The 17,773-nt window shown below is 45.9% G+C and overlaps 4 protein-coding genes across 4 annotated transcripts; 3 read left to right on the top strand and 1 right to left on the bottom strand.

Moving 5' to 3' along the window:
• Positions 1-185: 185 nt before the first annotated feature.
• LOC128720692 (uncharacterized) lies at positions 186-1,153 on the bottom strand. Its single transcript, XM_053814381.1, has 2 exons — positions 847-1,153; positions 186-654 (listed from the first exon to the last, which is right to left on the bottom strand). The coding sequence occupies exons 1-2, from the start codon at positions 1,151-1,153 to the stop codon at positions 251-253; spliced, it is 711 nt and encodes a 236-aa protein (XP_053670356.1). The 3' UTR covers positions 186-250.
• Positions 1,154-1,575: 422 nt separating this feature from the next.
• Positions 1,576-2,724, top strand: LOC128731804 (uncharacterized). The gene is made up of 2 exons (XM_053824946.1): positions 1,576-1,714; positions 1,915-2,724. Exons 1-2 carry the CDS (start codon positions 1,576-1,578, stop codon positions 2,454-2,456), a joined length of 681 nt encoding a protein of 226 aa, XP_053680921.1. The 3' UTR covers positions 2,457-2,724.
• A 694-nt stretch (positions 2,725-3,418) lies between these two features.
• Positions 3,419-11,253, top strand: LOC128730634 (uncharacterized). Its single transcript, XM_053823711.1, has 4 exons — positions 3,419-3,468; positions 8,641-8,927; positions 9,880-10,007; positions 10,079-11,253. The coding sequence occupies exons 1-4, from the start codon at positions 3,419-3,421 to the stop codon at positions 10,343-10,345; spliced, it is 732 nt and encodes a 243-aa protein (XP_053679686.1). The 3' UTR covers positions 10,346-11,253.
• Positions 11,254-11,935: 682 nt separating this feature from the next.
• On the top strand, positions 11,936-13,136 carry LOC128730649 (uncharacterized). Its single transcript, XM_053823724.1, has 4 exons — positions 11,936-11,978; positions 12,083-12,291; positions 12,369-12,564; positions 12,662-13,136. Exons 1-4 carry the CDS (start codon positions 11,936-11,938, stop codon positions 12,943-12,945), a joined length of 732 nt encoding a protein of 243 aa, XP_053679699.1. The 3' UTR covers positions 12,946-13,136.
• The last annotated feature ends 4,637 nt before the right edge of the window (positions 13,137-17,773 follow it).

Below are 17,773 nucleotides of genomic sequence, written 5' to 3'. Positions count from 1 at the left end.
CATGAAACTTGATGAACAAACCTTAACCTGTTTATGTCGTTTTAGCAGTTTCGAGGTTCGGACCACCTTATGAAACGTTATGAAAATTGACCCCCAATGATTTAACTTATTTCGGTGCGTACAAACATAAAAACATTATGTTTAATATGAATGTTTCATAGGCGGGAAAATTTATATATTACGCTTTAACTAATCGTGCACAGGGCAAATTTATTAGCAGATTCTTTGGGCATTTCCGGTTCGGTGCAGTTCAGTAAGTTTCCTCCTCTCTCCAAGTCTGATAAAACTCTTTCACTTTCTCTTTTTTGATTACCATTTCCTCCGCCGGATCAGCTGAAATAGATTCTTCCGCTTCCACTGTAAGTTCCATGTTTGGAATTTCCCCATCGAACTCTTCGCCTCCTATAATTCCTTCCAATAGTAAAATTTTCTGCGCTCTCGCGCAAAAGTCGTCGGTATTTTTGTTCAACAGCTGCGAAAGTTTCGAAGTGTACATGCGTTCATCCTGCGTATACAGATCAAACTCGTAGTCTACCAGATCCTTTTGCTTTTTGAAAAAGTCATCATTATTTTCACGGTCAACCTTTGCAAGCTTGCTTAGCAAAAGGTCAAAATTTTCCAGCACAGCTCTCGGCCGTTTAGGTTGATCGGAACCTGGTTTGGATAGGTGTAAAACAAATGAGTGTGTTTTAATAACTTATTCTCCAGTGCCATCTGCGTTAAAGTAAGATAAACATTGTAGTAGCTACAAAATGAAATATCCTAACGATGGGCAGTGCTCTACTCTAAATGTTATAGTTTTCCTATCGTTTGTTCGGATTGTTGTCAATGTTTTTTCAAGGTTACCTTTGGTTTTGTTTGTTGATACTGGTTTCATAGCCATCAGCTCATCTAGTTCCTCGAAAAATTCGCACGATTCGATAAGATAGTTCTCTCGCTTCGTTTTGTAGTACGTCCGCTTAAGATTCTTCCATTTGTGCTCGATTTGAAACGCGTCCTTGTCCAGGAAGCCCCGCTGCTTCAGCTCATCCTGGGCAATTTGGTAAAGTTTATTATTGCGTTCTTCGCCAAAAGACTTCATCAAATCCAGCTCCTTGATAACAGCCAGCAGCTCTCTGGTTTCCTCAGGTGACCACACATTTCGACGCGCCATGACTGTACGACTTTTTGCACAGCAATTAACTATTGCATTTAATTTGCTAAATAACAACAGAGCAAACAGAGTGCGATCAAGAGCGTCAATGCAGTTTGTTGAGTAGCTGTTCGTTTATTTACGTTTACTTTATCCCAAGGTACATAGAGATGGATGAAAACATGCTGTGTCTTTGTGGTGAATGTATATTACAATGCAATTTTAAAATAGCATACAAATGAAGGGTTGTACAAAAAATAACATTAATTTAGCATATAGTTGCTTGTTTCAACGTAAAACTAAACCATTCATATTATTGTATGCATTTATGTGGTCCGCGAGTAGATAGTAGAATACTTCCTTGAAGGCGTTGCTTGATTTCGATTCCTTCGCATTGATGAATTGTCAAACAGATTAGTTTTAGTTTATTCAAAAACGTCAAAATGGGCGCAAGCACAAGAACGGGAAAGTTTGCGGTCGGTTTTACGGCTTTTGCATTTTTATTTATTCTGATCGCTTTCTGCTCGCCCTACTGGCTGCAAACAGATGGCGAGCTGGAGCACCCGAAGTTCACCAATCTCGGTAGGTTACGCCGTAGCACTACACTTTGCGGAGCGATCTTTCGGTGCCCCATGTCATCTTTGGGTGTGTCATGATGATCGCTGCTGGGCAAGCCAAACCAGTGGGGAGTGAGTGAGGGAAAAACTCGTGTATACAAACATTGGACTATGCCGATTTCTGGATTATTAATTGTAAAATTTCGCTTTATGTACCTTTTACAGGCCTATGGGAGCTGTGCTTGCGCAACTTCCAAGATATTCACCGATGGTACGATTACCCCTTCGATGGGTGCATGTGGATATTCGAGGAGGAGTACTACATCATCCACGACTACATCCTGCCCGGATTCTTCATTGCGGTGCAGTTTTTCTTCACGCTTTGCTTCACCTTGCTCCTGATGGGTGCTCTTATGACGCTCATGTTTTTGACATGCTCGCGGGACAACGATCGATACGTAATGCTGTTGTTGACCAACGGTACCGTTTTGCTGATGGCAGCATTTTGCGGTCTCATAGCGGTGGCCACGTTCGGGTGTTACGGTGATAGCCGCGACTGGATGCCAAACTGGGAGCATAATGATATGGGGTGGTCGTTTGCAATGGCCGTCGTCGGCACGTTTGCCCTATTTCCGGCAGGGATACTGTTCATCGTGGAGGCACGACGAGCGACCTATCGTCGTTTGAATAACATCGCCAATACCGAGCTGGCCGCGGCATACACCATGGACGAGCGAAAATATCGCGGAGGACATACCGATATATAAGATTATAAAGCATTCCGACTCGGAATGCAGCACTAACGATGCCTTTTACCGATAGGTTAAATCTATTTTTTATATTAATCATACATTTCCATTTCGATTAGAACGTGTAACGCGTACAAATGCAGGCAAGTGGGCGAAAGTTAGCTATAGGTAATAATCTCGTAAAGAACCGAAATCCGTCCAAGAGGAATAAATGTAAAGTTTACCTGTGTCTTACAACATGCGACAGTTCCATTAAATGCTCATTATTGGGTCGTTAGCGCGAAAGAACTGCAATGTCCGGGGATTTTTGAAACCCCATTACTGCATGATACGTTTGCACTTTTAGAATGGTATGGATGCTGAAGTACTGAGACAAATTTGCTGCTTATGATATTCTAAAAGATTGATAAATCATAATCCTATTAACGAATTTCGCGAAATTGAATTCAAATAATTTTATAGAACGTGTTAAGGAAAAGGATTACATGGAACTGGGAATAAGGATTGTATCAACGCAAATGTGTAGCGAGTAAATAAAACCAAATTAATGTAATTTTTAAAAACCATAAGCCTGCAAAAGATTTTCTCTGGTGCCTAATAAGTGCAGCATATGCTAGATTCCAGTAATTGCAGCTACTGCAACCATTGACGCTGTTGTAAGGTTTCGTCTAGCAATGTTTTAACCGTGTTCATGCACCTTAAGCGTCGCCTAAAGACTGATGAAACAACCAGCGAATTTGTAGTTTTATAGTGATCAATATCATATACTTTAAACCCCAAAATTGCCTCTAAACATACTTCAAAATGGCCCACACAACTGATTTTGAGGTATGTTCAGTAAAATGCAGTTAATTTGTGCTCGTCTTGTACTGCTGTCGTATGCGGGCTACTTCAGCGGGGGCGCTGTAGGCATTTCAAAAAGGTCCGCTAAGAAACTGGCAAGGTTTCGCCCGCAGTGTGTATGTGTGTGCGTCGAAGTAATGCAACAAAATTCGGAGCTTCTATCTGGGCGTGCCAAAACGACAACAAAGTAAGTGCCCAGGAAACGCGTGCTCCCCACCTTCTCCGGGTGGCCGGGAGGTGCATTTCGATAGATCATTATTTCCGTGGATCGGGCAGCTTTTGTTTCCCATACGCCGAGGCAAATTTTCCGTCAACTTCGGCAACGCCAACACAGTACATAGCGCACGGTGACGACGGTGCTACGAGCAAGGCGTGGATAGAAAACAAGTGTACCGTCGCTGGCAGCAGGCGCTGTCTCCCATTGTGTAAACCTTCATCGTATGGTTTGTGCGTGACATTTTTCCCAATCCTAAGCAGTTTTGTGATAGCTCTTAAAGTAATGTGGCATCAAATCGGGGTCACTGGTCAAGGGGGTCCCATGTCCCCTTCCAAGTGATGGAATGAAACCTTCGTAAAAGCCCTTCTTCGAGTGTGGTTGGTGCGAGTTACATACAGGGGCCCGTACGGCTGGAACCGTGTAGAATCATCGATGTGCTTCTTGCCATCCCGACAGTGACTCATTTCGTGTCGTATAGCTAACAAACCCCAACAGTGTGTTTAGAACAATCCAGTGACAGTCGTAGAGCAACGCCATCTAACCGATTAACTCGTCCTCTACTAGGGAGGGGCTCGCGTTACGGGAAACTGACGCTTACGACACTTGTGAACAACTTGAAGAAGAAGAGTGTTGACGGCGCGGCGACGTGGGGTGTGTTTACGACGCGAACAAAAACATCGGTTGCGCGTCCCTCACACCTGATTCGGGAAAATGCATTTTTAATTGATAGATCGGATCGAACGGTGGCGCTCAAAAAGATCACCTGTCATTAAACCATAGCCCTTGTGTGTGCTCTTTGCTACCGTCGAAGCAACAGTTGGTCATCGCCGCCAGCAAGGCATCATCATAATCATGGCATGCTCCTTTTCGCCCATCTCGAGAAATGGGCTGCTTTGTTTGCTGCGAGTAAATATTTCGACAAACCCCCACCGATTTGCGGTATTTCGGTGGGGCGACTGAAGAAAAAGGCGCAGAAGAGCACAACCGTAAACCCGAGTTTCGACCCGTGAAATTCTCACCGAAGTGGTCGGGTTTTTGCGGGAAAAACCCCAACCTCGTAACCGTGGCGCGCTAACAGTACGAAGGAACAGTTGATGGATTGTTTACACTCGCCAAAGGGTAGCGGCGAAGCTCGGAAAACAGAGGCCCTTGTTTGACCATCTCCTTCTGTACACACACACACACGCGCGCGCGCGCCCGCGAACGGTTGTTGTTGGATCGGGAAGCCAATTAGTGCTGTGACCAAAACGGCACTCTTTTGAAGGGTTCCGATCGCGAACCCCACCGTCCCACCGAGAGTATGCAGGGCTTTGCAGAAATATGGCACACATCGGTTACTAGCAACCTATCTTGAGAAGACGTCTTGAGCTCATTCCGGGGAGCCACTTGCACTTTTGGGGTGGGAAATTACTTGCCGTGAAAGTTTTATTTTACCATCAATTGGTCGCCTGTGCCGACGCCGCACGGGAAGACGAGATAAATGGTTCTGTTGTTGAATCGGCACCTACTGCGGCGGAAAAAGCTGCTGTGGTGAAATTGCCAGACAAATTGGACCCAAACGTGTGTCCCCAACACGGTTACGCGGGAGCATTCGAAACGCATGCAGATTATTTACCGGCAATTAGCATAGTTTTGTAGCAGTAGCGTAGGAACGATTGTGTAAGTGTAAAACGCCATAAAATGAATTAGTTTTCTGCTGCATTTTTGGAGGGCTGTTTTACTGTATGTTTATACTAGTCTCCCAGGCCAAAGTATGTCGCCGTTGTTTTGTACTTGAATCGGTAGATTAAAATGCATTCATCTGGGAGCAATCGCCAGGGCGGCAGGCCGGTCTCACGATAGTCTCAACAACAGAACGCCGTGTGAACGCATTTTCCCTGTTCCTTTCTTACCCACGTGTTGTATAACCTAAACTAGCTGGAAGAATCGAACGATAGCGGCTTGTGTTGGGGATTGTGTTTGTTTGATAATGATATAAAAATTGTCACCGGAGGGTTTTCCTCGCTAAGAAACGCATTCAAATGTTCCTCTCAATAGCTTCTTGCAATGATTGTTTTTCAAAACCTCCACACCGTTGAGGTATATTCTTTAGTCGAGCACACGACAGCCGGCCGCAAGTCCGTCGTCCATCCAGCACTGGTGCGTCATGTCGAAGTAACGCTCGGCTACAGCGCCACGAGCCTTCAGAGCACAACCCGCCGCCTCGAGAGCCACGTTTACGCACACCGGTTCCGTCCGTCCGGCCAGGGCGGCCACAATAAACCCACTCGTGAAGCTATCGCCCGCACCGGAAACGTTACTAATTTGTGACAACTTTCGAGCGGGATAGAAGCGTCCCTGGGAACTGCCACGGTTCGTGACCGTTCGGTACTGGCTGCTGGCGTGAAAGAATGGATCCGTCGGTGGGTTACGACGGAACACGGCCACACCATGATGGCCGAGCGTTACGAGCACGTGATCGATGGTTTCGTTTACGTACAACCCGAGCGGTTTGATGTCGGCAAGCAGCTTCTCGATGCTGGAGTACTCGTCCACAGCCATGGCCGGTATCGTACCGGGATAGTGAAGCGCTTGAGCGATTTGGGCCAGTTCGCTGATGTTAGGCGAGGCGAATTTGATCGCTTTTCGAGCGATCGCCGCAAGGGACGCATTTCCGGCAAAAGGTCTATCCGCGATCCGCATGTCCGTTGGTTCGAAAAATACTGAAGCAGAGAGAGAGAGAGAGAGAGAGAGAGAGAGAGAAAGAGACGCACGAATTATGGAAGGATCAACACACCAAATGAATGGATGGTTTTGATGGGTGCGAAAAGGCATAACGCCTTCTTCCTGCGTGGGAATGATGGAATGCCATCACCCCCCACATCAGGGGAAACCGTGCCAAGGACGAATGCCCAATCCCACAACAGCCTATGGCACTCGAGTCACACGGCAGTGAACACGTTAATCGTCATTTGCGGTCTGCACGTGTGCTATTGTCGCCTTGCTACCAGGAGTGAGCTAGGCGGAGAAGCCACAGCACCGTGTCCGTGGTGTGGTGTGGAACCAACGATGGTGAGGATATCCGAACCCATGCGGGAATCATTTTCGGTTGGCCACTTTATGATCCTCACCGTGCGCGATCGTGATAGCGGCTTGCAACCTGACCGACACGCGGCTCAAACTCTCGTGGCCATTGTGCCCCGTTAATGCTCCCATGCTTGAGAGACAATGAGGACAATGTTTCTTCCACCTGTCCTACCGGGAGGGTGGAGGGTGGAGTGACCTTTCCTCCCACCCAAGCTCCCACATTGTGGCTGATATCACCGATCGCATAAGCATACGTGTCTGTTTTCTTACTTTCCGCTCTTAGAAACGCCGCCTCAAACGCCTAAACGCCCGTCAAGGATATACGTCTGCTCGCTAAGTAAGCAGGGCCAGTCGCTTACGTTCGTGGCTTAATTGCCGGTGTCTGCAGGTCAACCGGAACAGCGAGCGAGGGTGGGGTTATTTTTTGTTGCTTGGTTTCGCACAAAGATCATCCAACCCATTGTGAGTACCCCATACGACGTGCTTGATGACGTTAGATAAGCTACTGCTTGGCCATGGCGACTTCTGCCATGCTTTCGACTGCATGTTTGCTTCAGAGACAATGTGCATGCACAATTTTTTCGACGAGCTTTACTAACGGCCACTGCTAGTAGTTGCGCTTTCCGCACTAACCAAAAGGACAGGCGTAGACGTCTCAACAGAAAGGTGCATTGTAAACGCGAGGTCCGCGGTAGTAAAAGGCGTTGTGTTTAGTAGTGTTTAGAACGGCATGTTTCCTAGGTGACACTAAACTCACACAACCACGCTTCATTTCACACAGTTTCACCCACTGCACTAACGTGTAATGGCGCGCACCGGGAAAGATAATTTTCTTTAAATGGCACTCGCCATCTCCTGGACGCTAGTAATTGCGGTTATTTATCGTGCTTCAGGTTGGAAGATGTAACCCAACTGCTAGCAGTTGTAGGGTAGCTAGTAGTAGCCCAGTAATCCCGATAATTTTGCCGCGCAGTTTAAGTGTTATGTTCCCCTTTTTTTTGTTCTTGCGCTATGTTCGCCTGATAGAACGCCGTACGCTCCCCCCATTTTATGTTAATGCAAACAAGTATAACGTATGCCACCGTTTGGGTGACGTGCGTGACAGGGAACAGTTTTCCCTGCCGCCAACAATAGCACGTGGTGAGAACTGGGGTTTTTTTCCGGGGGTTAGGTGCTTTTTCTTTGGGTTCATGTTTCCTGATTCCAGACGGGTCGAGTCTCAGGAATATCATCCGTAAGAACCTGATAGCCTCGTTGAACTACTATAATCCAATATTCAACATTCATTCAAAGCGCGCTTAATCATTTTAACAATAAACCGATTGGAACATCTTCTCTAAATAAAAAAAAAAATATTCCTTGAATGCAACGGTCATCGTTAAACGTATTACAGGAGCATAAAACTTCTTTAAATCGTGCCACTTCGAACGCTTTAACTAAAATACCACCCTACGCAACAACGGCAACAAAATGGAGTGTACTTTTTTATCACTTTCTCGACCGACTGCAAATTATTCGCCTTCCTTCGATGCACTTGTTTTTCGTTCTTCCCCGTTTGCATGCATCTCCCCTAGGGAGGTTTTGTTCTTTTTAGGGGTGCGGTGCCTTCACAGTGCCTCCTGTGTGGGTAATTGTGTGTGGCAAAACTTTCCCTGGAGCGCACCACCAACCGCACTAAAGTTGTCTGGCTTCCGGCGCCCGGCAACAGGTTGCATTGTGGCCAGTTAGCGTGTTTGCCCCGCAGCGGGGCATTAAAAAGGGAATGTGAGCCTGATGATGTTTTGCACACACGTTCCACGGTGCCGATCGGTGATAGCGAAACCCGAACAATGCAATAGTTCTGCTGGGTTTCGCAGGTTTATGGTAGCCACCCTACTCTTCTTTCGGTGGATGTTTTGGTTGGTTGAGTTAGGAATTCGACCAGAGAGACAAGTGTACGCTATTAAGAGCATCTTAGCTGTTATTCTTCATCCATTTAGCCGCTTCCGCTCATTAAATTTCCTAATTCATGCAATGCTATTTCATACCGTAAATCATGAAGCCTATCTATATGAACGTTTTTAACATCTTCCACAGCAACATCGCCACTATGAAGCGGCGCTCACTGTCCGGGAACTGCGGCGTTGGCGTGTTTGTGATCGCGCTCGTGACGGTGTTGGTCGCTTTTGCCACACCGAGTTGGCTGGTAAGCGACTACCGGATCACCGGTGCCAAGCTCGATCGGTTGGGCCTGTGGACACATTGCTTCCGGTCGCTGCCCGACGTAAACGATGACTACCAGCGGCGGTTCTTCGTCGGTTGCCGCTGGGTGTACGATCCCTTCACGACCGGATACGATGAGATTCGCGGATTCCTTATCCCACGTAAGTACGAGCGCCAGAAGCATATGTGCTTGGCCCACCCCCGGCAGCAGACGACAAATGAACGGAGAGAGAACCTTCAATTGAACTAATTAACGCTAGCGACTCCGCGTGGCGTCGCAGATGAAATGTTGTCATCGATGGGTACCCCACGGGGCGAGTGCGCGCCCAATGAATCACAATCGCAAACGGTCGAGCGATCGAGCGTGCTCCATTTTTCGTACATTTTATAAGTGTAAACGAAACATTTTAATCTTCTTTTTAGAGGCGTTTTTTTTTCTTCTGACACGCTCACGCGACGAGAGCGTTCAGGCGTAAAATTATAGAAATGGCACCCCATCGGCGTGCGATCACGCACGTACTTAAATTGCGGTTGATGTTAGGAGCCATATTTAAATATTTTACCGCACTGCAACTGACCTATAAACTGTCTCGATCGCGTTCCATGTTGGGGGTACAGTGGAGTTGGGTGCTAACAACACATCTAATGCTGTCTGCTGATCGCTGGACAGTGGCATTGCATGACGGTGGCGCGTGCGACGGAACTAGTCGGGAATGAATTAAGGCGTTAACTGTATGCCACCGGTTGGATGGTTTCTGACTCACGCAGCATCGTCACACTTTTGTGTGCGGTTAATAAAGTCCCATTGTACATACGTGATCGACGTTCCATTCCAGAGGATATATGTTTTCTTTTGGAATTTGTTTTTGCCAGTTCCAAGCTAATCGATTCCCTTCTCTAATAGCGTAAATTGATTTAGATTATTGTTTCCCTAAGAACAACTTGTGTGCCCCCTTTGCGTGATAGAAAAGTTCTCGATGCAGGAAAACTTTCGCAACAGGCACGAGGTGGCAATTATTCGTAGTTGTTCGTGCTAAACCGTGATTAGGTTGGAGTGGCTCGCAAAGTGCGCACCACCAAGTAGTAAAGCAAACTATTCACTCTCATTTCCAGCGTTTATGGTAGCGACGCAGTTTTTCTACACGCTCTGTGCCATAGGCGTTATCCTGGCGATGGTGTTGGTGCTGCTGTACTTCCTGTGTGCCGGACCGGATCAAAAGTTCTTTGTCAAACTCATCAGGGTAAGGTTTTATCGCCAGTGTCTCGGTTGTTGTAAACTTGCGTCTCATCATGTGACCGCTTCTTGGTACAGGCAATCAGCTACATCACGCTGGCGGCATCGGTTTGCGGCAGCATCGGTGTCATCGTGTTCGCATGCTTCGGCAACAAGGACAAATGGATGCCAGAGCACGCCAACAACTGGTTCGGATGGTCGTTCATCCTGGCTTGCATCGGTGTCGTGGCCTGCGGCGTCTCGTCTTCCCTGTTTTTCACCGAGGCACACGTACAAGCCCGAAAGCGGCGACAGCTGAAGGAATCGCAAACGCAGATCCAGATGGACAGCGAATCGAAAGCTTAATGCTGGCTGGCGACCCGCACCCAGCGTCCAACGCAACTGTACACATCATGTATCGCACAAAATCCGCGCCCGTCGATCCATTCCAAAAAAAAAAATCCCATCGATCGATCAAATTCATTATCGCAAAGTACAACAGTTAACAGCGGTTGGGGGTATGATTGACACAGGCCGCGCGGAGATGCAGATTGACCATGTACACTGCCGCGAATAGGAGGCAGGAGCGGTCGATACATTTTAACGAATAAGCGACGATTAGTTATCTAACGTAATCTCAATCAACAAACCGTCCATGCCGATGCTTTAGGAGTGTCTTCTACTTTTTAGAAAAGCAGTTCGTTCGTAGTAATCTTATATTTTTACGCTCTTCGGAAACTGTCCGTCCAATTTTTAACCTTTATCGTACGTAATTTTAATTGCCTGTGCTCTGTTGCATGTTTAAAATGGAATAGAGTAACGACCGGAATACGAAAACCCGCGTTGGTCCTTGCCGTATGTTTTGCGGTAATTCTCAATCAATGATTCGAATCATGCATTTGTGTTACTGCAGCGTTAAAAGCTCACACATTCCATCATTCAGCACAAACAATGCGTTCTACAATAGACGGCCCACGTTGAGCGTGTTGTACAGTTTTGAAAACGTTTGTGTAAGTTTGCGTATCCTTCGAATAATTTCATATCATGAATTTTTAGCTCTCGGTACAACGAAAAACTACATATATAGAGTGAACATATGGCCTTACTAGAAAAAAATCAAACAGACATAAAAATATTGAGCCTGATTACTTTTTTACTACCGATTCTGAGGGAAAAAAATCAAAATAAGCGAAACGTGTTCAGGAGGGGCTGGAGAGTTTTTAAATAACAATCAAATTTATTAATAATGAAATAAATTCTAGACGAAAAATCTTTTAGATTTATACAGAAACAGCTGTTTTCATAACTCGTGTTTTAATGTTGAGAAAATATACGAACCGTATGTTGATCCAATACTGGTAATGTGATAATGATACATAGTTCGTATTTAATTCAGCAACTAATTTCACATTTGAATACATTCCAGGGGTTCAATAGAAACTTTCAGTCATAAAACATGTGCTCTTTGGTGACTCAGTTTCAAATCATTGCCCATCGCCACATTGCCAGATGGTCTTAAAGCAAACGAAGCGTGTCGTTAATACAAAACTGCCACACATATTTATACAACAGCAGTTAGGTTTGTAAAAAGAAAACGAAAGAATTGAAAATTCTATCGTTACACCGCAAGCCATACTAAAGTGCAATTGAAGTGCATTTTCCATAATGCATGCATCTGCTATGACTGTTGTAGGGTTTGTTGCATCAGGCATGGCGGTCGTTTGCGTGTACCCTAAGCGTTACGGCCTGTACGGTAACGCTCGAGACTGTTGTCAAACGCCCGTGTCAGTTTCGTTTGTTTGCTCGTTTTCGTTTATGGACACACCCCGTTCCAGCTACTGCTGCCTCATTTGGGTTGCGTTTGTGCCGTGCCTGTTTTAATTTATCAAAACCCATCCTTTTGGCGTCCGCTTCGCTAGTTGCCCACCGCCCCCCCCCCAAGTGCCTTCTGCCGCGATGTCGTCGACGGTGGAAAAGAACGAATATCCTAAAGCGTCGAGTAAGTGCGGCGGTACAGAGTGAAACCCGAATCCAAAGGAATTCGCCTTCACTGCAACAATGCGAATATGTTTACGTTTGTTTCCTCATTCTCGCTTGGTTTAGATGCGCTCGTGATCGGAGCTGTGCTCTCGTACGTCGCGGCAGTGTTTCTGCTGATGAGCTTTTGCTCGCCCTACTGGATCGTGTCGTATCCGGAATCATTCAGCAGCTTCAAAAACATGGGCTTGTGGGAGTATTGTTTCCGTGATTTCACCTACCCGTACTACCAGTTCCCGAAGCAATTCAACGGCTGCCATCACATCTTCAGCGAGGTATGTCCAACTGGCTAATGACGCGCGCTCTGGCGCCCATCTGTGCGCGCTAATTAACGAATGCTTTCTGTTTGCAGGAGTACTACGTCATCAGAGAGTACCTGCTGCCGGGGTGGCTAATGGTGGTGCAAGGATTCATGACCATTTCCTTTCTGTTCACATTCGTTTCACTGTTTATCATGGCATGCGAGATTGTAAGGTGGCCACTGAAGATCGTGTTGCGCTACGAATGGCTGCTAAGCAGCTTTTCTTTCGTCGGCATAGCCTCGTCATGTAAGTGTGTCTAGCAAGCGGTGGCCTACTGTGTTATGTGCAGAGCACCCTATTAAGCTTTGATTCAATCATTCATGCATTACATTCCCTTTTCTAGCACTATTCATGTTCTTAGCCGTGGCCATCTTTGGTGGAAACGCGTACCGGCGCGATTGGCTCATGTACCCGAAGTTCAACGTTCTCTCGTGGTCGTACGAGTTAGCCGTAGTATCGTTCTTGATTCTTGGGCTGGCTGCACTGCTGCTGTACAAGGAATCGCGCAAATCGTACGAGATGCGCCGTGAGGCCAAGAATTTGGTTATGCAGATGCAGATGCAAGAACCGGGATACCACATGTCGCGTCACACTAGCCGTAGCCTGCACAGCGGTGGGTACATTTAAGCGAGCAAACCCCCACCCATAACGAATTGTAATCTACCTCTTCGTACAATGCACAAAACGAGGAGTACTACTCATTATCACCATATCAGTTTATACAGCTTCGGCTTATAAACACGATCGAATGGAATCTCTAACGAATCCCCTCTATATTCTCTACGAAAAAAAAAAAAAAACAAACGATGGCCGTATAATTGGAACGTTTCAAAGAATCATTGAATAACCGTGGCCTTACACACATTCCTTGCTTGACGAATCTAATGCGTAATCTTCTGAAGAGCTCAAGAAGTGCCTCAGTATAACACACAAACAAACAACAACAAAAAAAAACATTAGAGGATAATTTTAATTTTAACTAATTGTAAATCTTTCTCACGAGCTTTACTCTCGTGCACGTATGCACACGAGCTCCTCTTTTAGCTCACCCTTCCGTCCGTAGCTGGTTAGATAAACTTTTGTTTCTTTTATAAATCGGATTTTATAGCATTTTACAAGCGTTTTACATAGCAGTGTCTTGTAGTTGTAAGCATGATTTCTGGCATTATTTTAATCGCACTTGAGGCTGCCAAGTGGCTTGTAGAGCGTTGCTTTCAAGTGTAATCGTTCCCAAGCACACCAAACGAGTGCTTGGGAAACGATCAAAAAACAATAGGGTTTGTTCTATTTTTGTTTGCCGTCCATTATCCATAATTCACTAAGTTTATGAAACGAATAAGCATTCCATACGGGAAGACGAAATATCGTTGTACGTTTATGTGCGTTCTAAATGTTCGAATATGTTGCAATACTAAATGCCCCCAGAACATCGGACCAACATTATACGTTCGACACAATCATTGATGTAGTAATTGATGTATCAAAATAAAACTTTCATAACTAAACAGTGAGTAGTTACTGGAATGTACTTTGATGTACATCGTTTCATGCATCTCGGAGGTTGCCTCAGGAGCTTTAAAGGCGCAGCTGTGAAACATGGTATAGTCGATAACATATTTATAGAAACTGGAAACTTACCTGGTTTGTTATACCGCAGGCATTCAGAAAACACCGTCGCCATTGCATCTTCACTTAGGTTTGCGTCAATAATCGTCATCGGGGATTGTTGGATCAATCGAGTCTGCGATTTAATCTGTAGATGATAGCCAGATCGGGATTAAAACAAATAAAAAGTGGTCGAAAATTGGTGAGCAAAATGGAAATTCATTTGGACCGAAAACATGGCAATTTATATGGTGAAAATATATCCAAATATTCCACCGCTTTCCCTTGATTGATTGAAGTTCGTCGATCTTCATTAATGTGATGTGACCAAACATTTACATTGAGCTGGGTTCGTTCCGTAGCGTTGAACGTTGCGAACGCAAGTCAGTAAAATAATGACGACGATGAACCATTTATTTCGATTGCAGAAGGATGGGGTGATGAAATGCGTTTCACGTAGCGCAATGCACTACGAAACCGCTCCGAAACGAGATGCATTAAGCAAATATTACAGAAAAAAACACAAATAACTGCCAGGAAATCGTAAGGCCACTCGCACGCGGTGCCGATTGATGGCGAAGCACGTGGTGGCCTTGGCTCTGAGCTGATTTGTGCAATTTATCGTTGCAATTGCATCGTTGCATTTCAATGCATTTTGGGCAATCGTTGGGTTTAATGTAGTCCAGCTTACTGCTCGCATCAAATGAGTTTGAGTGAAAAAAATACGTTAGCCGTTCTTGTTCGACTCAGCAAATGTAGTTCTTTCTTAGGTACGAGTTCGAAAAAAAACGCTTCTCGGTTTGATTCCATAAATCTTTGCGCACTCTAATGAAACAACTAACCCTTGGGCGTACTTACCCATTCCGATGTGATAGCCTTGTGGGCATCCATGTCACCCACGACCAACCGGCAGTCGCCCTGGCGATCCAGCAGCACCGAAAAGCTGGCCGTTGGGCAGTTGCCAAGCGTGACAATCGATGATGCGCAATGTTTTGGCAGCAGCTTACGAATGTAGCTCCCGTTCTGGAAAGTGAAAAAGTGGAAAGAGTGGAATTCAAGACGCTTCCGGGAGGGTGGACAGACAAAAAAGGAAAAGAAAACTGCCCCGAGCCAGTGGACGGCCAAGCAATTAGTTTTATTGTTTTAGGGGTTTGTTTTTGAGGGCGCGCAACCCAGCGAAAGAAACCGTCACTACTCACTTGATCGTTGCCAACCGCTGAAATCAGATTAACGTTACCATAAATTTTGTAAATCCCTTCGGCGATGTTCCGGCCGACACCGCCCGCCGACGATTCCTGCTTGGCGTGGTACGTAGCGCCATCGAGCTGAAACGGGTCGAAGAAAAGCAATGGCGTCAGAGTTGGGTGGCGTAGGTGAGGGAGAAGCGATGGGTTTTGGTGGGGTGGGACGTCGGACGAGTACTGCATGTTAAAAACAGACAAGACAGTCAGGGGAACATGCAGTTATGGGTGTTGCATTTTGCCTAGCTTGCACTGCCGAGGCCGTACGATGTTGTCTGTCACGGATATAAATTGTCAAAATGTATGTCTTAATAATTGGCATTCTCTTCCTGGGTTTGGGTGTTTCGGGGTGGGAGGTTTGAATTGGCTGTATGATTTGTGGCTTTGGCGGGAAACGTTGCGGTGGGACACATTTCGTTTGAAGGACACAAAGAATTGGAATTAGATGCATGCACGAGTAATGGTTGTCCTTGATGAAAATGGTTCATCCGAAATATAAGCTTTGTTTCGTTACTTGTAATATTTCCGAATTATGACTTATATCACATAGGGGAAAAATGTTTTCTCTTGTGCTTTTCGTTCTCTAAATACAATACAATTATGTATGTAAATGAGCGAATATTACAAACAATTATATCAGAAGATATATTATTCATACTCTGGGCTAGAATAGTCTAAATACGATTTTTCCTCTACGTATTTTGCTAACTGAATCGTCGGTGTTAGTTTATAAACTACAAACAAATTCGAACAGGCTTGCATATATCAATGAGCTCAATTAAATTATATATATCCTTGTCAGTTGGTTTATCTATCACATACAGCTGATCAGAATAATTATCATTAAATATGTTTGCATGGACAAGAACATTTTCAGACCATTTTTTAGTTGTTAAAAGTCCAACAACATTATACGTAGTACATATTTTTTTAACTACTTTCCTATACAACAAACATTTCCACGTGTTTAAGGACTAATGCCACCCGAATGTAAGGTTATGATGCTGTACAGTTCTGACTGGCAATCGATGAGAACAGCGCAAATAATGACGCTTCATAAATATTAAGCATCCAAATCGCGTGCATTCGCGAACTATGAGAAAAGTTGCGTTTTCCGCAGCATCCACGTAAGCCGGCAGAAGTTTTACCGAACGACAGGAGTTTTTCAGGAGTGCGCAAATCGAGTAGGCTTTGCGAGCAACCGCATCGAACATAATCATTCCGAAGCTTCCATCGTTTGGTCACGTGTTGGCATTTCGTGTCGTACCATCGTACATTGTTAGTCCATTAACTGGGTTTCTGTTCGGCTTTAGAAATTCTACATTCCAGTAGTATGAAGCAAAATTCTAAAAAAGCTACGCCACCGGCACTACCGAAAGGTAAGTAAAAAAGCGGCTTAGATAACTAATAACGTCAGATGCAATCTGTAAAAAGAAAGAAGGAAAAACTGCGAATTTTGCAGCCCTTTGGGAGTTGTTTGGTACGGTACGGTAATCTTTGAGTTTCTTTTCATGCCACTGGGTCAGGCACGTGCATTCTTCCGATGCATTCAGGACATCCTCAGCAGATACCTTCCATCCACTATCCGCTAGTGCAGCCGCCAGTCGTGCCGTTTCAACAGCAACCCATGCTGCTGCAGAACCAGCAGTTCCAGCCACAGCAGCAGCCAAACCAGCAGCAGCAGCAGCAGCAGCAGCAAAAGCAGTACCAACAACATCCGCCCGGGTGTATGACTCTACCGTCGACATCAAAGCAGCAGCCACAACAGAATGCTTACATGCGTCAGCAACCGGTACAGCTGTCAAGTGAAGGTACTTCCGCTGGTACTCCCATCTATCTAGGTACGTCCAGTAGTATGGTCCACCAGGCTGGTCAGTCGCTCGGTTCGGCAAACCATCCCGCTACCGCACCGATGGGATATCACCAAACATCACCGTACCAGTCGCCATTGCCACCGACCAATGTCTATCAGCCAACGGTGGCCGATCATGTACAGTGTCCCACCGGGTTTTCCGGCGGACAACAATCCTACAAGCAGCAGCAACAACAACAACAACCGTACCGGTACCAACCAATGCAACCCTACCAGGACGCGCCCGTCCAGTTGCCAGGCCAAATGCAACCATCGTTTCACCCGGAAGGCTCATCGTCGGATGGCCAGTACTTCTTTGGTAAGCGAAATCAACCGTTCTCTGTTCCGTGCAAGCTCGAAAGCGATTGCTTTGATTTATTCTTTACCGTTTTTTTCTCTCCCCCTGCCATACCCAAACCCGCTGGACGTTCGATTTGCATGCGCTGTCGCTGTGTACCATTGGCTTGTTTATGGCCGCAGATGCAAACTGCACGGTGCCAGTCGTGCAACAGCCCTCGCAACCGTCCCAGACCGGATGTAGGCACCCCAGCTGCACCAGCTGTAAATCCTTTAAACGCAACTAGCGCGACGGCGACAACCCAGAGCGAACAATCACCGGTAAGCGCGACCTGGGGGACCGATGAGCGTCGAATAAATGAGGCTCCTTTGCAGCCGTGGTGACCACTTCCGGTGGCACGAAAGTCAAACCGGGGCCGTGTTGTGTGACGTTTTTCTCTTCCCATAGTCCGGTAGCTTC

Source organism: Anopheles nili, chromosome 2 (assembly GCF_943737925.1).
Source record: "Anopheles nili chromosome 2, idAnoNiliSN_F5_01, whole genome shotgun sequence".
NCBI classification, from domain to species: domain Eukaryota; kingdom Metazoa; phylum Arthropoda; class Insecta; order Diptera; family Culicidae; genus Anopheles; species Anopheles nili.
Note: the sequence above shows the minus strand (reverse complement) of the source record. Positions and strands in the feature narration are given on the sequence as shown.

Excerpts from the sequence above, each read along its gene's own strand:
- LOC128720692 (XM_053814381.1), bottom strand. The coding sequence starts at position 1,153 with ATGGCGCGTCGAAATGTGTGGTCACCTGAGGAAACCAGAGAGCTGCTG. Across the intron at positions 655-846 it reads ATCAACAAACAAAACCAAAG|GTTCCGATCAACCTAAACGG; the intron begins GTAACCTTGAAA and ends TATCCAAACCAG.
- LOC128731804 (XM_053824946.1), top strand. The coding sequence starts at position 1,576 with ATGGGCGCAAGCACAAGAACGGGAAAGTTTGCGGTCGGTTTTACGGCT. Across the intron at positions 1,715-1,914 it reads CCCGAAGTTCACCAATCTCG|GCCTATGGGAGCTGTGCTTG; the intron begins GTAGGTTACGCC and ends TACCTTTTACAG.
- LOC128730634 (XM_053823711.1), top strand. The coding sequence starts at position 3,419 with ATGCAACAAAATTCGGAGCTTCTATCTGGGCGTGCCAAAACGACAACA. Across the intron at positions 3,469-8,640 it reads CGTGCCAAAACGACAACAAA|CAACATCGCCACTATGAAGC; the intron begins GTAAGTGCCCAG and ends CATCTTCCACAG. Across the intron at positions 8,928-9,879 it reads TCGCGGATTCCTTATCCCAC|CGTTTATGGTAGCGACGCAG; the intron begins GTAAGTACGAGC and ends TCTCATTTCCAG.
- LOC128730649 (XM_053823724.1), top strand. The coding sequence starts at position 11,936 with ATGTCGTCGACGGTGGAAAAGAACGAATATCCTAAAGCGTCGA. Across the intron at positions 11,979-12,082 it reads CGAATATCCTAAAGCGTCGA|ATGCGCTCGTGATCGGAGCT; the intron begins GTAAGTGCGGCG and ends CGCTTGGTTTAG. Across the intron at positions 12,565-12,661 it reads CGTCGGCATAGCCTCGTCAT|CACTATTCATGTTCTTAGCC; the intron begins GTAAGTGTGTCT and ends TCCCTTTTCTAG.